At 30.2% G+C, this 20,309-nt stretch overlaps 1 protein-coding gene across 1 annotated transcript in view; it reads left to right on the top strand.

Annotated features, from left to right (window-relative positions):
* The window catches only part of sens-2 (zinc finger transcription factor senseless-2), a 74,934-nt gene that overhangs the window by 17,908 nt on the left and 36,717 nt on the right, over window positions 1-20,309 (top strand). Inside the window, exons 2-4 of the mRNA XM_088185018.1 lie at window positions 1,567-1,671; window positions 11,685-12,648; window positions 12,854-13,035. Of these exons, the coding sequence (XP_088041144.1) occupies window positions 1,567-1,671; window positions 11,685-12,648; window positions 12,854-13,035 (1,251 nt within the window). The remainder of the gene's footprint in view (window positions 1-1,566; window positions 1,672-11,684; window positions 12,649-12,853; window positions 13,036-20,309) is intronic.

Below are 20,309 nucleotides of genomic sequence, written 5' to 3'. Positions count from 1 at the left end.
TCGTTATAATTTATATATCTTTAAACACACAAACTTATTATCGGGTTTTGAAAACCAAGTAATAATTTATTTTTTAAAAATATATTTAAGTTTATATTTGCGTTAACACGGTCAGTTTGAGAGCTATCCATTTCATCATTATTCATATATATGTTTATATTTTGAACAAATTTATAGAAATTAAAATCATGACTATATTTTTTATGTTTATCAATCAATCAGAATAATGATAAGTATATCGAACATATATCCATATTATGTGATTCAGAGCTAATAGTAAGGACGTAAATCTAAACTTACCATCTCTCTTTCAATTATGAATAATAGTAAAATGAATAGCTCTCGAACTGACCGTGTTAACGCAAATATAAATACTAAGATTATACGATAGAATTGATATAACAAGTCTTGGAAGCCTGAGATGTGTCTAGTGGCAATCGATCGTCCAGTTGTGTGTTTTTTTATCGTCAGTCAGTGATATGGTGATGTCGTGGTCACGTGATGATCCAAAGTGAGAGCATTTGCCCCTTCATGAATTAGGCCAGAAAAATGCATGTCATTTAAATAAATCGTTTTTTAAATATTTCATTTCTGCACTGCAAGGCGACGACACGATTTTATTGCTTTTGACGTGAATTTTTGACTTCTGAAAAGTGATAATTGTTTTTACGCCCTCCTATTGGTCAAACTTTAATTTAGATATGGTTCATTTGATTCACACTTATTGTAAATCGTAATATTGTTTTCAAAAAAGTTTTATTATGAACACTAGATAACTAGGTAGTTTTTGCTGCGAGATGATTTTTAATAATAATACCATTTTGAAACCAAAGAACCGAAGAAAAATAGCGATTGATGCAAGGTCAAGTGTATTGAATTTTTATGACTGCGGCAATTGGTTTTTGTTGAAGACTTTAGAAAAATTGTGGTTATTGTGCAATACATAGTGTCTTACACGATTTCTATATCCACTGTTAACGCTAACCTTTTACTACTTAATTTAATTATTATGCTTGATTCTGATACATAGTATTTAAATAATTTATTTTCTGGGTACTAGAAAATTATTATATTATTTTTTTAAGTAGAAAATAAGAAAATAATATGTAGCTTCTTCATACCGTAGTACAGAAAATAAAGAGCCTATTCTTGTTAGTATTTTTTATTAGTATTTACGGTTGTTTTATTATAGTACATATTATTCTATGTAAAACGCATAGTAATAAAATATTTTTTTTTTATGTAAAATTATTCGCATTAATTACTACATATATATTTTATAGTATTATTAAATCGTTAAGTGAAAGTTTTATTTAATAATAAGAGTAGCTTCTACCAAATGTAATTTTAATGAGGGGTTGTGAATAAAATGATCTAGCAAAATTATTGTAGATATTTCATTATTAATTATATATAAGAGTTCGAAAACTATTATAAATGTAATTTATCTTTGAAGGAAAATTATTATTAGAAAAAAGACAATCATTTGTAGATAGTAAAATGATTATTATTTAACCTAATAATGTGCTAATACTGTATTTTCTGACTTTTGATTTAAATTTTCAGTAAACGGAGTGTTTCAACTGGGAGATTACTGTAGAGGACTTTGGGGTGGCTCTTTGCCGGCTGCCACCAGACTGCCACCCCCGACGGACCAATCCAACGATAGAGGTACGTTTAACGTTTTATAACATTATTTTTGTAAAGTTGATCGATCGCCAACACCCACTCGCATTTATTAATAATAATATAATAACAACTTATCAGTACTCCGACTCCCCGTTTTATGGCTTTGATTTCGTATCGCGGTGCGGTCCTTTGAAATGCTCTATCTGGTTTACTCTATCGACGAATCTCCAACGTAATTTTAAAGTCGAGCAAGGAATTAGCGATAAAGAGGATTACCTTATCTGTTCGAACCGTACACAATCAATACACGATGTATAACAATACTAGATACACTGTTGTGACTCGTTTTTTATTTGAATAAACCGACGAAATTTTAAGAAAATATAGATAAAAAAAATATGTCTTCACACCCATGTGTGAACAATGATTTTGACACGGGTAAATCTCTCGATATGTGTTTGTTGATGTTCAAATATTATTGTGCTGGAGGAGAACGCTTAAAATGCTGTAAAGTCGCGTTTCGGGAGCTCTAATTTAGATTCGCTCTTCCTCCGAGATTGAGGAATAAACAAATTACGGGCACGTGGGCAGAACTTGTCGTTGGCTCACTCGAGACTTGTTATGAGGAAGTCCACTATTACCTGATGATGGCTCGGATGCGCCACTCAATACGGCTCTAACCCCGAAATGCAACATTGGCAAGATTTATCCATCCTGTATATATATAATTTTAAATTTAAGAAAAATTTCTAAGCATCTATTATTTATTTTTTATGTGATTCACTGCATAAAGAAAATTATAAATTAACATAATATTTTTGTAGAAAATAATATAAAAATATATATATATTGGGTATTTCATCTCTATTGTCACTCAGCTGTGAAATATAAAAGTATTTTCGTTGTTTAAAATGTTTAATACCATAAGAAAAATCACGTTGTTTTCAACATAAATCTTTTAAAAATATAGGATTTATTTGACAATCTGATTTTTGATCATTGTTTTGTGTATTTATTATTAAACAAATACCCCAGATATAATATTTAATATGTTTATTGTTTTAAGGATAATGTTTCTATCTGTGCCATAAATCGATAGGCACACACACACATAAAACTTTGTGCGCAATAGAATTATTCCGAAATTCAATAGAAAATTATCGGATATCTCACGGCATAGTTAATCCCAAAAATTATTAAACAATAATCGATTTTTGCATATTAATAGTATTAAATGCTCGTTAATCGGCTAAGCTGCAGACATAATGAATTCTTTCGCGCGAAATCATCTGTCGTTCGATGTTTCGTCATTAGTCCAGATTAACCGTAATCGTCGCCAATAAATCAGGTATTATCTGATGAATTTTCGGCCAGCGTGTATAGTGTATTTTCATTCCGCAAATTATCTACGTACGTGGTTGAATTAAAATAAAATAACGTACGCTGTAGTTAATCCAGGCGGCTAGCCACAAACGTATCGCAAACGTAACTCTTTTAATAATTTGTGATTTTGTGATTGATCGATTTCCCCCCGTGGCTGTGATGGCGAATAAAGGTTTGCTATTTGATACGTGTTCATTACGATAAGCCCGTTTTTCGTATTACGGTTTGTGTTTAGAGGTAAATTTGTTGTGTGGAAAGATAGAAAACCAATCAACGATCGTGTTGTAAAGTGATTAGATAAATCAACATTTGATTATGTTATTATCTGGATAGTGATTTTTATGTGTATTTATAATTAGGAATCGAGGATCTTTTTGAAAAATAATGTAACTAAACAGAATTTAAAAAAAAAACATTTTCTGAATTTTCCTCATTCAAGATAATTTTTTTTAATATGTGTATAAGTAGATTTAATCAAATTGTGTTTTATCTTTTTTTTTTTAATTTTACTAAGTGTTGTTAAAATATTCTATTGGCATTATCTAACTGTCTTTATAATAAATAATACATAAAAACTTAAGCATAATATCAAAATCAGCGTTATGTTGCAGATTATAAAGTTTTCAATATCTTTCAATATTTTTTTAATTTTAATAAAATTACAGTAACCTCGTCATTAAAATTTTTTAAAAATTATTGTATTTGCTATAAATTATTATTTTAATAATGTATTTTAATCATACAATATTAATAAATACATTTGTAGAACCCATTTCTATTCAGTTCATTTCTTAAAGATCAATTTTGCGTTCTATGACAAAAAAGTTCTTATTGATCTCAACTTTCTACATATATTGTTTTTCATTTTTTAGTGACAAATTATAGTAGTAAATATTTTTAATAACTCATGAACCAATTTAAAAAAATAGCAGTGGTACAATTATGCACATTTTATTTTATTATTATATGTAAATATTTGTCTGAATTTAAAATAATTTTTATTTTAATACATCTGCATTTGTAGTTGGACAAATGTTTTAGACTATAATTTTACTAGATTATTGACCAAATGCTGCATTTGATTAACTATTTATAAAATAATATTTAAAAAATTGTGAAATAGATCATCTTGAACTAATTGATATTATTGATTCTATACGTCACATTTTATTGTAATTAAATGTCAAATAAAATTTCCATCTGGAACAGTCTAACATATTTTAATATTATATAATCTACTCTATTTTTAAACATAAAGTTTATATTTAGAACTTGACTTTGAAATTATTTTTTTTAGTATTACTACAGTAATCGATAACCATATCACAAACAAAAACGGAGCATATAGGATTAAAATCACTTACAAATCTTTGACTGGCGATCAATCGCACATTACCTGAATAAATCATCGTGTCCGCTTTGTTTGTACTGTTGACTAATGTTTGCACAACGACATTTATTCCATAATGCATGCACATATACCTTAATAGGGAAAAAAGCGGCTCCGTTACATACACTTCGTCGGAAATTGAAAATTGTGTTTGTACAAACTAATCATTTTTTGTCAATACGGAATGTATGTAAATTGGCTTTGAGCACGATTTTTTTTAAACCTGTAACGTTTTGACGAATTATTTCAATAAATATATATATAAATATATATATTTCAATAAATATATATATAATAACAATGTGTAAATCAATAAATCAAATGTAAAATAGTAGTGTAATTTTTATGTATGTATATAAATATAAATCAATATACAAGCATAGGCAATTTATTAGATTTTGGCTCAATTAGATTTTGTACTCATACCATCAGTTACATATCGTATTTTTTACACTAGTTCTAAATATTTTTTTTTGTTTTATTATTTTACTCTGACAAGTCAATTAACTGACTGTCTTTTTAAACTACACTTGTGCAATTAAGAATTGAATTTTCTTAAACTAAAAAATCAAATGTCTAGAAATCAATAAATTCTTGCCATTAAATGTGCCAGTCAGCATCGTTGTCAAAATCACATATAATATAATATATATATTCTTAATGCTTTCATAACCAACCGCATTTATTTTACTATTTTTACACAACTCCTTAAATTATTTAACAAAAATATAGGGCTATCAACTTTGACAGTAATCCAATTTAATTTAGAAAATTCAGTAATTCAACTTATTTTTTGTGTATTATCTTGGGACTTTAATAAGATTTTTGTGTAACTGGATCAATAATTTTATTTCAGCGACGTCTATTATTAATTTTTTTAAGGTTATTACTTGCATATTGCTTGTTTTTAATGCCATTTTTAATGCTTGTTCTTAATGCCATTTATTTTTGTGTACACAGTGTACACCATATTATTTCAAAATTAAAAAAAAATTCATTCGCAATTTAGGTATTAAATAAAAAACAAGCAAAAAAAATTCTACGAAAAGTAAATAAATACATATTTTAATGCACCTTTAATGTACTGAATCGAAGAATTCAACAACAAAAAAAATCAAAGAAAAATTAAAATTAAAAAATTTAATAAAAAAAATTCTAGGAACTTCACACATATTTTATAAACGTAATTCTTACCAGCGCACAAAAATGCATTAGTCTTGTGTTATAAAGGTACTTATTTTAAGACGTACTTATCAGTGTTGAGCTTCTAACGACCATATTTATGTCTTATAGAATATAAAATTATACCGCTAGTGTGTTAACATGCCAGAAAAATCTATAAATATAGAAAATTGGATGTTACACAAATTTTAAAAAGCTGCATTAAAATTTCGCTTTGACCCTTTGACTGAAGGCATAATTGAACAACTGAGCGCAAATCAGAGCTAATTACGGTTTGGCGAAATTACAATTACAGCGAATGCGCAAGCGTACCTCGCGTGTCACGAAAACCAAGGCGGTGCTACATGTTGTCCAAACAGAGATAAAAGTGCATATTTTATTAGGCGCACTCACGGCAACCGCCGAGGCGACCCTCGGACACGCGGACGTGTGGTCGGCGATGGAACCGCTCGAACGACCCTCATCAAAGATGCACACTCCCACAGACTGTCGGAGTGGCCCTCGTGAAAGTTGCACAAGTGCTAAGTGGAGGTACTCGAGTGTGCATATGCATACTTTTCGAGACGAGAATTTATATTCTAAATATTTCTATAAAATTATCATGCATTTAATACTGCAACTGAACATACATAACAGTGCAAAGTTCGGAGTCAAATTTTTAACAAGACATGCTTGTGTCACATCTTAATTATCTAGACCTGCTAAATATATTAGCACATTGTTAGTAATAGTAAGTCTTAAAATTACTTATTCAATAATAAAAATTAATCAATATTTTACAGAAAATCATTAAAAATTTATTCGATATTATCTTTGATAGCTTAAATATTATTATGTGATTTGTTTTTTTATATATTAAAACGTCAATCAAAATAGATATGTATAATTCTTGGAAAAAAACGTCTGATTAAATTATTTATATTACAAATCATGCACTTTATATTAAACATAAAAATTATAAGATAAAATTGTGTAGTTTTAATCTATCATAATGCATTTTATGGATTAATTATTATTCTTAAAATATAAATAATTTTCATATGATATGAATACAAACACCTATCTTAGACTATAACTTAAAAATGATTCACTCCTCACATTTTTTAATCAATCAAAAAATCTTTCAAAAAATATATATAATACCCAAATTAAAACACCTAATCAAAAAAAACAACAATATTATTTTTGATACCAAATATCTAGAGTTATTTATTGTATGTGTATTTTCCGAAACATATTTTTAAATAAAAGCAATTTTATTACCATTTAGTTTATAATACAATTTATTATACAATCTCAACGTTTTTTTATTTTAAATACACATAAAACCTTGGAATCGGTTTCTTTTAACATTTAATCAAATCTAAATAGCCATAATAAAATAATAGATAATATATCAAAGCCATAAAATACGCTTAAAGCAAATATCGATTACGAATACGTTTTTAAAATAATCTAAGAATATCGAATGTGATTACGAAGGTTGTGACTTATTACGTGGCAAGTTGTTTTATGAAATTCTTGCTAAGTTTAAGACGCGTTTACTACATTTTTTGACTCGATCAAATTATTGTTTATATACATGCATATAAAAAGTCATACATTCACTAAATGTATTCTAAGAGTGTCAGTAACTTACGATTTTTTAAGTTATTAATTAAATAATGTTAACTTTTGCCTTTACAAAGAATGAACTAGAATAATTTTCAATGAATTATCACTTATTGCTCAGTCCCTTAACCTGTATAAAAGATTGTGTGACTATGTAGGGGTTCATTTGGGCACAGGTACACCTTGTGTACACCGTAAGGGCAAACGGGGTGGGTAAACAGTGTTATTTATCGCGACGGTCTATGACGTCGGTAAACATTCAAACAAAGAGCAACACGAAGAAGTCGACCGCCGCACAATAGGGGTTGAAACACGACAACAATTGTCATCTGGAGGACAATATAAAATGGATTATTGTGACCGTGCGCAATTCAGACCACCCCCTAATGGCGGATGAATTGAGGAAAACAAACAGCGTTATTATTATTGTGCACGAACGAAAAATTCAACGAACGCTATTTAATTTAAGTTGAGTTTATTTTCATTAAAACATAAGTTTTTCTTTATATACTATATAATTAAAACAGATAATAATTTAAATGACTGTGATTCATTTGTCATTTATTTAATATTATAATAAATGCTTAATTTTTGTTTTAGTCAGTTTTAATAATTAACCATAAAACAGATTGTTATTTCGCAACCGCTCGCAGTTTATGGAAACGCGTGTGTAAAAATATTTTCAATTCCATTTAAAACAACAGCTGTGAAAATCCGCTTTTGCATGCGGAAACGCACTCGCCACCGACCAAAAAAAACCTATTATACAGGATGCTCGTTGAAAGTTTCCAACGTGAAAAACGCCATTAATCCAGATTGTTATTCTGGCTGCGCTCGTTTTGCCAAATTAAAAAAATGCTCTCGGCGCGACGATTAATCCGCAATTTGCATCCGAATTTATAAATCTGCCCGATGCGGCCCTGGCGCATCGCTGCATCGTGTGTACGTATACATTATATTTATCATGTTTTATATATAAAAATTCAATCGGAACTATTAAATTATGAGTAGTTACATTTTTTCAGTTATAAGTTGCTCAGTTTAATATATAATCATATACTATAAATAGATAAAATGTCTAGACTGTGTTTAAAACTTAACTTTAGACTAATTTTTTTAAAGATACCTTAACTTTGTAAGGCGGTTTGCAATTTAAAGTAAGTTTACAGGGAAATTAATTAAAATCGTAACGTTTTCTTGGAATATAGAAATTATTGAGTCATTATAACTATGCTATATGCTATTTAATTATGTTTATATATTTTTTTAATAATTCGCATTGTACTAAATATCTTAACAACCTAGTTCCATTTAAATCACAATAATATTTATCCATGAGAGTAGAAAAAATTCGGATCGGAATAATTGTAATGGTGAAATTCACAAATACAGTAAAAAAATTAAATAGTGGATTTATGTAAGATTTGAACTCACAATTTTTAGCTTAAAAAGTATGACGGTACCCCGACAAAGCCGCGCAGGACAATCCCGCGCCGACTAAGCCGCGCAAAGTCAAAACAAAATTCAATTTATAACATGGTTTTTATTTATTAATAATTACAAATATATATAGGAAAAGGGAGGCGTCTCGCTACCGCTCGCGCCGACTTTCACTGTAGAACCAAACAACCTAAACTTTTTTTTAATGATATTGTATTGATTTATTTTCATTTCGGTATATTTTGTAGCTATCCAGCATCATCCAATCTATGACTAACTGTTCAAAAAGCGAATCACTAGTGATAGAGCTGTCCACAGAACAAAATAATTAGAATTAAAAAAATAATTTTCTTTCATTTTATTCAATTTTATAATTTTGATTTGCGCGGCAATGTCGGCGCGGCTTTATCGTCGCGGCAATGTCGGGGTTGTATTGCGCGGGATTGTCTTGCGCGGCTATGTCGGGGTGGCTTAGTCGGCGCGGGATTGTCCGGCGCGGCTTTGTCGGGTCCCCAGTATGACTTATACCATTGTGCTATGTATAAATAAAAAAATACACTGCCAACATATAGATGATTTTGACTAAAATATGCTGTCCATCTAGTCCACATTTTCCAGTTTGGTTTTATCTTTAATTTATTTATTTTATAAAAAAATAAGTTTCTTGCAGTCTTTAGTCATTTTTATAATCTAAATAAATATAGAAATTAAACCTTTACTTGCCACGACTTTTAGGCACACTATCTTTATATCCATTAATAACATAAAAATAAAATGTATATTCGGAAAAAATAATATTTCTATTGAAACATATCTTACATTTTATTTAATATGAAGTAGATGTGACCTCGAATCCGATAATTTTCGACAAAGTAGCAAAAACCTGTATCGGATGTTGGCAACTAAATGGTTATCTTTGCCACACTAGTTTCTCATGGGGATAAACATTTGTACAAAAACATGAGGTATCGCAATTATTTATTTTTTTAAATATATAATATATATTTTAAACTATTTCCCTTGACTAATTCATAAATCATGCGTATATATTTTTGAGAGGTGGTACCTATACTTTAAAGCAGCGTTTCATTTAAAGTGTTAACACTTATTTTATATTTTATTCTATACATGTATGATATTCTCTATGAGCTGAAGTAGTTCATTATAAGAGAATTTTTAAACCAAATATGTACATCTAGCTCGATTTAAATTATTCATCACGATATTCTTCTGTGAGATTTTCTAATCTCACAGAAGAATATCAAAATATATGGAAAACTATGTTGTTTACTTTATAATTTAGCCGTTAAAGTTGCAGCAAAATATTTTTTGACTATTTTGAAACGAAGTTGTGATAGTGAGATATGAGTATATCATGACAATATAAATATCTGACGTGGAAAATGCAATTTATCAAAAGACCCCACCCAAATGTTTCTAAAATATTCCTCGTGTGTCGTAGCATCAATGGGTAATTAATTTATTGCGTGCAAGTGTTCACGGGCAATTGCACGGGGCGAACTTTGAATTTATCGAAAAACAACCGAACAAGTGCACAAAATCATAACGCGCCCTTATGAATATTATGCCCCCTTTTTGAGCACAAGCACAAAAGTGCACAGTGAGTTCCACTTCACGCTATAACGCTTACACAACAATACGACAATCATTCCAATCCTCTCTATTCATGGGCCGCGTTTACGCGTTTTTATTATTATTGCAACCCTCGTGTGTGTGAAATTGCCCCCATGCCCCACGAAAGCGCCCCCATTGATCCGCGGCGGTGTAAATCATAATTCGACGGGGAAGTTTTTCTGTAGGTCCATGCCAGGGGTCGGATCTCCCTTTCGCTCTAACGTGTTAATTAAGGGGGTTTTCCCCGTCGCCGGGGGATGAAAGTCAATTTACACTTTACACAACATGATACAGCTCATTTCACATTCGGATGCGGCTCGCGGGGTAGTCTGGTCGAGCCTGCACCCCAAAAACGGCCCATTAGTTAAGGGATGCACTTTTCCCTTCTGGTGTACTATGACCCGAATCGCTGTGATGCTGGGCTCGATTTTGTACGCTTTAATTTACAAATCGTAGAGACAAGTTCAAATACACCTGCTAGCGTACGCTCGAAGTGTGTTTTAGATTATTGGGGATAATGTAGGGGAAAATATATATAATATAAAACACTATATAAATAAATTTGAATGACAAACAAGTGTGATTTGATTCATAATTTGTTATGACACGATTTTATTGCTTTTGACGTGAATTTTTGACTTCTGAGAAGAGATAATTTTATTTTTACGCCCTCCTATTGGTCAAAATACGATTTAGATAAGCTTCATTTGATTAATATATCTTAGCATAAACGATAGATAACCGAGTGTTTCCATTGCTGATTTTATTGCTTTTGACATGGATTCTAAACAGAGACCCCCTTGAATTTGATCTGATAAATGCATGTCTTTTTTTTAATTTACATTTTAAAAATACAATTTGAGCAAAATACGAAAATAAAATATTTTAGTTTATAATTTAAATTATAACCCTGTGTCAGTATAGTAGACAAAAAGTATCTGGAACTGAACCGGGTACATGGTTAATTTAAGGGAAAATATCCGAGAATCGGGTAATAAATTTGGCCGGGTATTTTCTGAAAAGCTTCTGTGAAATAATTAATTTTATTATCGAATAAATATTTAATAGTATTGATTTAATGACAATAAAAAGTTAGGACTATATATAATAATAATCTTGTCAATATTTTTTTTAATTTTGAAGATCCTCTAAAATACGAGATACCCCGGGCCTCCTATTTTCTCTAAAATGCATTGATAATGAAGCATAGTATTTTTTAAATAATACTGAAAGCTTCAGAATTTTTACAAAAATGTTGTTATGATGTTGAAAGTATGAATAAGTATTAAGTAAGTAAATATCAATGAAAAAATTGCCTTACGTAGTGGTTATTTTTATTTAATTAAATTGTCACAACTTGTTTACTACATTTCATCGATTCAATGAATTAACTTAACTATTTTATTTGTTTCAGATCAAATTAAATTTGGAATCAGTCGACTAATGGCCGATAAAACGGACGATGAAGAAGAAGACGTCATACCATTACACAACAATAACATCTACCCAAAGGCGATGTACGACGAAATTCAAAGGCCCGAATCTCCACACAGTCCTCCGAGTCCGACTTGCAGCGAAGGCAACCGGTCTATGAATTGCCGATCCAGATCGACCTCGCCTGAATTGGAAGTGGATTCACCGCCTCCGCCCAGAATCAACAACGAATCACCATTTCCCCAGCCGCCCTCCATAACCGAACTATCCAAAGACGCGCCCATAAAGAGATCCGAAACGTTCTCGGTGAACGCTCTCCTGAGGCCCGACATACCCAGGACCCAGAGGTCTCCGCTCGCCGAGGGTCCGTCTTTCAACGAAACGATATCAGTGACTCGGTCCTTTCTTTACCCTAACAACCCATTTGCTGATTTCTTACGAGACGCGAGCCTGCAGAAGAACGGACAGGACTATTCTCAAGCGACTAGTAGTCACGGCTTCTTTCCGCGCCATCTCATGCCCCCCGGCTTTTTCCATCCGGGCATATACCCCACGAATCCCGTGATGTGCTCAAAAGAAGGCGACGATCGAGGATTCTTGAACAATCCTGCTTCAATATATTTAAGTGCCATGCAAGCTGCAGCAGCCGCTGCACTCCAGGGTGGTGCCAACGGACAAGTCAACGGTAGCAACGGTCCCGGCGGTTATTGTTCGGCTGAAGACTTGTTCAGATTAAGACAGTTGCACGCGCAGCATCAGTTGCTGATGCGACCCGGTGGCCATCCGCTTGCCGATGTTTTTTCTTGTGTTAAATGTGAAAAAATGTTCTCTACCCCACATGGACTCGAAGTGCACGCGAGAAGATCGCACAATGGAAAGAGGCCGTTTGCTTGTGAGTTATGCAACAAGACTTTTGGACATGAAATTAGCCTCAGTCAACATAGGTAATGTAAAAAATCATAATGTTAAGTAGTGCAAGTGAGATAATTTCAATAAAGAATTCGGTTATATTAATTGCAATTATTTCTTTCCATACTCAAAATAATAAAACATGATGATGAAAAAAGCATTCTTACAAATAACTTGCATTATTTTACGTAGCTTATTTTGAAAGCGTAAGGGCTTAATTTAATTACTTTAATTTTACAGGGCAGTACATAGTGTAGAAAAAGTTTTTGAGTGTAAACAATGCGGTAAAACTTTCAAGAGGTCCAGTACCCTATCGACACACCTACTCATCCATTCAGATACGAGACCATATCCTTGCCAATACTGCGGGAAACGCTTCCATCAAAAATCTGATATGAAGAAACACACTTATATACACACCGGTGAGTACATTAACATTTTATTTAAACCTTAAGATCAAACATACGCACAATTCAAATGTGTGGTTCGTGTCTGACTTTATACAATTAAGTATAATCATAAAAGTAAGCTGATTTTCTGAATAGTTTAATTATATATAAATAATATTAAAAACACAAATGTGTAATACATCGAAAACATCTTCAATGTAATATTTAGTTAAAAAGTCAAATATTAATTAAATAATTTGCGATATATTACACATAAACTGTGATTCTTGTGAAAAACAGCTACGCGGTGTAAAAATTAGAGATGCTTTAAAAATAAACTGATTTTTTTACTTCAAACAATTCCAATGTGTAATTTTCTTTGAAGAAAATATCAATGATTAATTAGCCGCATTACTTTTGAATATCTCTTTTATAAATTGCTATTTTATTTAAAGAATATGGTGAAGTAGAATCTGTCGCACAGTAATAATATACGTGCAAATTTAACTTACAAAGCAATATTTAAAACTAAAACTTATTTCAATCAATTATAAAATTATTCTGTCAAAAAATTATTTTTGGCTTTTCAGTATTATTTTTATTAGACTTTTAATTATATCTAAAATATATATAAACCAGTGATTAATACTTAAAAGACCTGGGATGAAATCTTATCTGAAAGATCTAATTTAGCGATTATTATATAATTATAATGACGATCAATCGTCATATGTTTTCTTAGATTTTACTAATGTGATGAATACTTAAAATAATGTCGAGCTTAGTCGTGCATAGTGATTTGTATTGATTGTAGCTGTAATATAAGTTAATATTTTTTAAATTAAATATGACTTTGATTTCAGTATAGTGTCTCACTATTTACTTAGTAGTTGTTGATTTATTTTCCATGTTGTAAGGTATTGGGTTTAAGCAAGCATGTTGCAATGAAAGATTTACATTAAATCAATATATTATCTATACTATTTTTTAACACTAAATTTAATGCAATAAATACGATTAATTATACTATAGTTTATATGAAACTAGTAATGAAATGTAAACTCAAGTTATTATTGTACTTAAAAGGAATTAAAAAACTATTATTCAAAAAATAGTATTAGGTAGAGATGGTTCTTAGATTCATTAGAATATCATATTTTTTATATACAGAGTAATTCTGCTTTTTTCAGGTAGTTTATATTTTTTATTTATTTCATTTTATATACATATAATCTGTATACTTTAACAACAGTATTGTTAAAATGTTGCTTAAAAATCCATTTTTACTCTACGCATATCTTTACCCTTAACGTCTTTCGTTGCCTTTTTTATAAATAAATAATAGAAAATCAATAGATTCTGTTATATAATGCACACTAAAAATAAATTAATAATTATTTTTTTTATAAAATAAAAAATAGGTGTCATATACGTATCTTGACTTATAAGGTTAATCATATTAATATGTGTAACCATAAAAATTCTATCCCTTTTTACGTATATATAATATATTAATAAATAAGACTTTACTGACTTTTAGTGATATAATTAAATAGTAACAATGTTTATTTAATATATAAAAAATAGTATATATTATTAGATATAACAATTTCTCACTTAACAGTAAATTTACAATTAATTTTAACATCCCTACACAAATTTTTAAATTGATGCCAAATAACTTTGATTACTTCCACAGTTTTTCCATTAAGATATTTTTTTGCGATTTTATAAAAGTAAAATCAGGGATGCATTTCATATCGATTGTGTCCTAAAATAGATCCCTAGATCCCTGATTCTACATTGATATCGTATAATTTCATTTTAAGGATTATTCAATAATCATATTTCACAATTTTCACGATAAAATTGAAACGTATATGAGATTTATAAACACTTTTATCGCCGTCTTTACCAATTTTACTCCCATATATTTTTTAATGTAGTTTGACATAGTTGTAGTGAAAAATAAAGCTTGTAGCGCCGAATCTCTGATGGAATAATGTTATGGAACAGTGTTGAGAGTATAAATGCTCCGTGAATAGCACGACTGTATGATCCTATATTTCTAGCGACTGGTTTATTATCTATTAATTTAATTAGTACGAACTTATAATTAAAACGTAATGCAATGATTAATGCGTTACACGTGTATGATAATAAGTACATATAATTCGATTAATGCATTACACGTGTATATATTGATAATTTGATTATTGTGTTACACGTGTATGTAATATGTTATTGTAAAAACATCTAGAGTCTGATACAATACTGAGAAAAATTTATAATAATTTTTGGGAAAAATATATACATTACATTTAATTAAAAATCATTAGTATATCAAACTATCAACGACAAGCTCATTCATTTTCTTTAGATATGGTCGTTTTTCAATCAATACAAGCTTTAAATTATCCTGTTAAGAGTACTGATAGATATTTATTGTTTCATTTGATATTAAAATATATTCTCTATTCTCATTTAGGGTTAAATAGGATTCAAATAACATTTTTATAGACTACTGATTTACCATAATATGTTATAATTCAGTCCAAACTATTGTTATGCATTTAATTTTACTTACATTTATGACAAAATCTAATTTTGTATTGTAAATAACAATCTGAACGTATATAGACAAATTAGCTGGCACCCACCTAGGCTTACATCTGGATTCCATATATTGGAACAGAACATATTCTGGAACTTTGCTCTAAATGGCTTGCCGCCATTGCGGCCCTTAGACCGATATTTAATAAAAAAAAGTGCGTTAATTATAAAAAATATTTTCTTAATCTATAAATATTTAATTAGACCCATTTTAACATATGTCTGTCCGGTGTAGAGTAACATCGGTAATAGTATTTTTTTATAAATTACAAGTCATTCAAAACAAAGCTTTAAAATTAATATATAATACACCTTTTTATACTAATCATTAAAAAAAAATGCATATTACCTTTCAAATACCAACAATTAAAGAACACTGTTATTCACCCACTAATTTCGTGTATTTTGTTTTCTGAAACTCAATTTTTTTTTTGCTTAAAGTGTTAAAGGCTCTGTATTTTTTCTCTTACATTATAATCACAAACGTTTTGTTTTAAATTCTTAATATTATTTTTTATCGATTTTAGCTAATAATTAGTTGTAAACATTAAAATGGTTATAAACCAGTAACATGATATTATATATAAAATATGTCCATGAAATTATTTATATTATTGAAATAAATGCATTTAAAAAAATGTGGCACCCAAACCCTAAGCTTTGATAGCATTTCTGGTTTATAGAGATGTCTTTTAACGTTTTTTTTATAAACGTTTATTATGAAAATTAATTAACACAGAAAAATACATTGCTGGGTGGCAATTGCACACAGATTGGACCACTGCAGAATTATTTTATTGCATGTTTATTATAGTTAAACTTGATCCAAGAAGTGGAAACTCATCGCCACAGTATTGGTGAGAAATATAATAGGGTGACTATGTGAAATTAAATGTTTAATTATTTTTTCCTTTTTAATTTAATTTGTTGAGGAAAATATAAATTATCACTATCTTACTTATTTTGTTTATTTATATATACATATTTAACTCAAAAACATGAAATCACTCTCCAGATTGAATATCTGTTTAATATAATATTCGATAAAAATACCAATAGAATATTACTGGAATTGTTTTATTTTTTTAATTTCCAACGCATGGTCAGCCTACTCTAAAAACAGTCCTGATTTAGTATTGGTAACGTTCTCTTATCAATGTATATATATGCATGCACTCTTAATTTCAACACGACGATTGATGAACGTTGATATCTTGGATAGATTATCGTGCTTAGTGAATGATATACATTAGTGATCAACGGACGAAGCACCACCGGTCATCACGATCCGCAAAAAAATTCGCTACCCTCCACCACCGTCACGTCAGTGTTACCATAGTGCCATTTAGTTATGGCCACAGTAAATAAATAAATAAATAGGCCTCCACATTACCATTTTCTAGTTTACAATAAAAATTAAAAAGGTAAAACAAGACTAAATTTATAAAAAGATATGGCCCTATAACAAGATGTGCTAAGATATTTAATATCTATACATTAATTTAATTTAGTTTAATCGTAGTCATACTGATATAATAATGTTTTTAAATTTTTAGTATTTTATTTGTATATATCATATGTCATTGTGACGCATTGGGGTAACCTATTAGTTTAGGATGGCTTTTTTTAATTTAAATAAATAAATAAAATATTCATATTTTAAAGGTACGCTTAATTTGAATAGCTTGAAGCTTAGAAATTTTTGAGATACTGGTGATACTCCACAGTCTTTTCACTTTTGATTGCTCAAGTAACGTTTGTTAAAGAAAAAAAATGTTATAGCAAAAATGACACGTTCGAGTTTTTAATATTAAGCATATGTTTTAGCTACTGCAGTTCCACTACTTTATTTACTAATTTCTTATAATAAAGACTGTCGTAAATGAACTATATACATTTTTGGCCATTATTACGCTTTAATTTGGGGTTGTTAAACGACTGTATACAAAAATAAAATTACATATAGTTTGGTTATGGGTATTTTTTGTATTGACAAAAAATCGGCAAAATATTTAATGCAACTCAAATATATAATTTAATTTATATGTGATTATGTAATCTTGCGACATGTTGTTTTGACTCTAAATTGTATTGTACTCTAATATAAATGTATCTAATTGAGCAAATGCAAAATATTGACATAACATACTTTGATTTTGACTTCAGCCAAATGAATAGATTCTAATTATTATATATTTTTTACAAGAACAATGGAACATGTGCATTTACTTTAATAAGATAATTCATTAGGCACCTATTTCCTCACATTCCATTTAAAATATTCAACAATTAGGCAATTAAGCCAAGTCTCCGTATGAATAAATAGTGCTACCGTGCGGAAAGTGGGCTTCGGGCCGGCCGCAGCGGGCCCGGGCGTTAATATTCGCGGATAAGCGGTGTGGCGTTTATAATTCTCCGGCGGTCGAATTGGGGTCCAGGTACGTATTTGTGTACAAATGGCCCCGGCTGGACTGTAATTGTTGAAACCGAGCCCGTCAAAGCCCCAGCGTAATCCGGGGGACCTACACCTAACCCCGGGTGCGGTCGGGCTGACACGTTTACAATCCACCCGCCGTTTGATATCGGCGATAGTTCCCTTTGGTACAGTAAAGACCCGCTGCTTATTTCGCACACTCGTAATTATCACCGTTTGCGGCCCCCGGTGCCTTTTGTGCGGTTAAACTGGAAACGGCCGGTTAAAGCGGGCCAAATCGGACGCTTGAGGGACGCTGTTAAATGTCGCTAAGCGATGACCTAAGTAACTCGACTTAACACCGTTTTTCACATATTATTTAATAAATATGTCTTTCTTTAAGACTTTTTTATTTACCTAAGTGTGAATTACTTAATAATGGTATTTTTCTCGCATTATTTTATCAAAATAACTAGTGCTCATCAGAGGCATTTTAACAAAATTTTCTAACCCTTATATTGTCACTGCAATAATAGGAAAAGAACACAAGATAAATATATTGCAGAATAGTTTATTTAAAATAAAGTTTGTGGACTTACTGTAGCTACATAATAACAGACTCATTTTGACAGTCTGGTTGCGAATAAATTAAGTATTAACTGTTTAGATCATCCAATCTGATTTTGTATCTATTCATTATGAAATAGCACTATCTATTCAATGAAAAATTAATGCTCGAAAAGGTAGTTTCTCACACCGTTTTCTAGACACAGCAGATCCCAGAATATACTATATCAAACGCTTTAGTCTATTTTCGCGGCATTATTAATTACTAAGCTCGACTCCGACCTAGCGCGGTGGCGCTAGGGGTGGGCGTATCTAACCGCCCGCCACCCTTTCTTTCGCTTCACCCCGGCGTGATGAATTATTTACTAATTACCGGCTTTGTTGAAGGGGTGGTCTTAAGACGGTGGGCCGCCGTTCCGGCATTGTGGGACCCCAAAGCCCCGTGAAACCGCTATTGGATGTCGGTGCAACCGTTAAGACGTTTATGGGGATTATATGTGGGTGATATGACACGAGCGATTATAACTGCGAACACCGCTCTGGGCACATTCTTGATAATCTAACTGTTATGTATGGTGTGAAAACGAGGGTAGGGGAAGCTCTAGTTGACGGTTTTGAATTATAACGACTTCAAACTTTAGATTGTTATACGGTAAGACAGTCTGGATTTATAAGACCTGTATTCAAATGATAACTTTATAGTTTAGATAAGATAGTTTTAAATATTAGATACTGTAAATAGCATTAAAACAAATTATTTATCTAAAAATTTTTAAGCACCATATAAAGAGTTTTTGATAAATGTGACATATATTTAAAATATATTTTTCCAGTATATGTGAAAAAAATGGGTTAAAGAATTATGGGATTAAATTATTAACAATTAAACAAACAAAAACATGTATGTAATTCATTATATTTATAAGAAACAAAAAAACGTTAAATGTCTCAGTACGCGGTTCAATATAATAATTATCGAATTATATTGTACAAAACAAATTAATTAAATATGATACAAAAATATTTTTATTATTTTGTGTTTTTTATTAAAAATACTAACTGCTACATAAATTTTGTAAATATCAATAGAGAGAGAGAGAGAGAAAGAAAATGTTCTTAAAGCAAAATTAGTATTAGTATTATCAATTTTTCTGTTGTTTGATCCAAGATGCTTTACTAAAAAAGATGCAATTCATAAAAGTAAAATTTTTAATTGAATAAATGATTTTATTTTACTTTTTATTAAATCTTTCGTTGTAACTTAACAGGCGTAAGCCCAACACGTTACAACGTGTAAGTCAATCAGACATAGTAAAGAAGTGGAAGTCTGGGAATTGGTGACATCTATAAAAGTAATTATAAATTATTATGTGCTATACAATTTACAATCAATAGATGTCACTGCAGCTGGCGCTGGTTTTTTTAATAGTAGCGCATTTTTATAAATAAAAATTCAAGTGCCGCTGCTGAGGCTCGAACTCGTAACCCCAGAGTTACTAGTCTGAAGCGTTACGGATAACGCTATTCCGTTCTTATTAAAATAATAAAATAACAGTTATTATTTATTTAATATATATATTCGGAATTTTTATTAATATTCATATTATTATTTCAAGGAGTTTTAAAGCATAGATTTAAAAATAAATTAAAGAAAGAATCATTATGTTTCGATGTTTGATTTAAGATTTTATTGAGTCATTTTAGTTTTTAGGTA

This window comes from Plectrocnemia conspersa, unplaced genomic scaffold (assembly GCF_051122295.1).
Source record: "Plectrocnemia conspersa isolate PC_06_02 unplaced genomic scaffold, ASM5112229v1 ptg000004l, whole genome shotgun sequence".
NCBI lineage: Eukaryota > Metazoa > Arthropoda > Insecta > Trichoptera > Polycentropodidae > Plectrocnemia > Plectrocnemia conspersa.
Note: the sequence above shows the minus strand (reverse complement) of the source record. Positions and strands in the feature narration are given on the sequence as shown.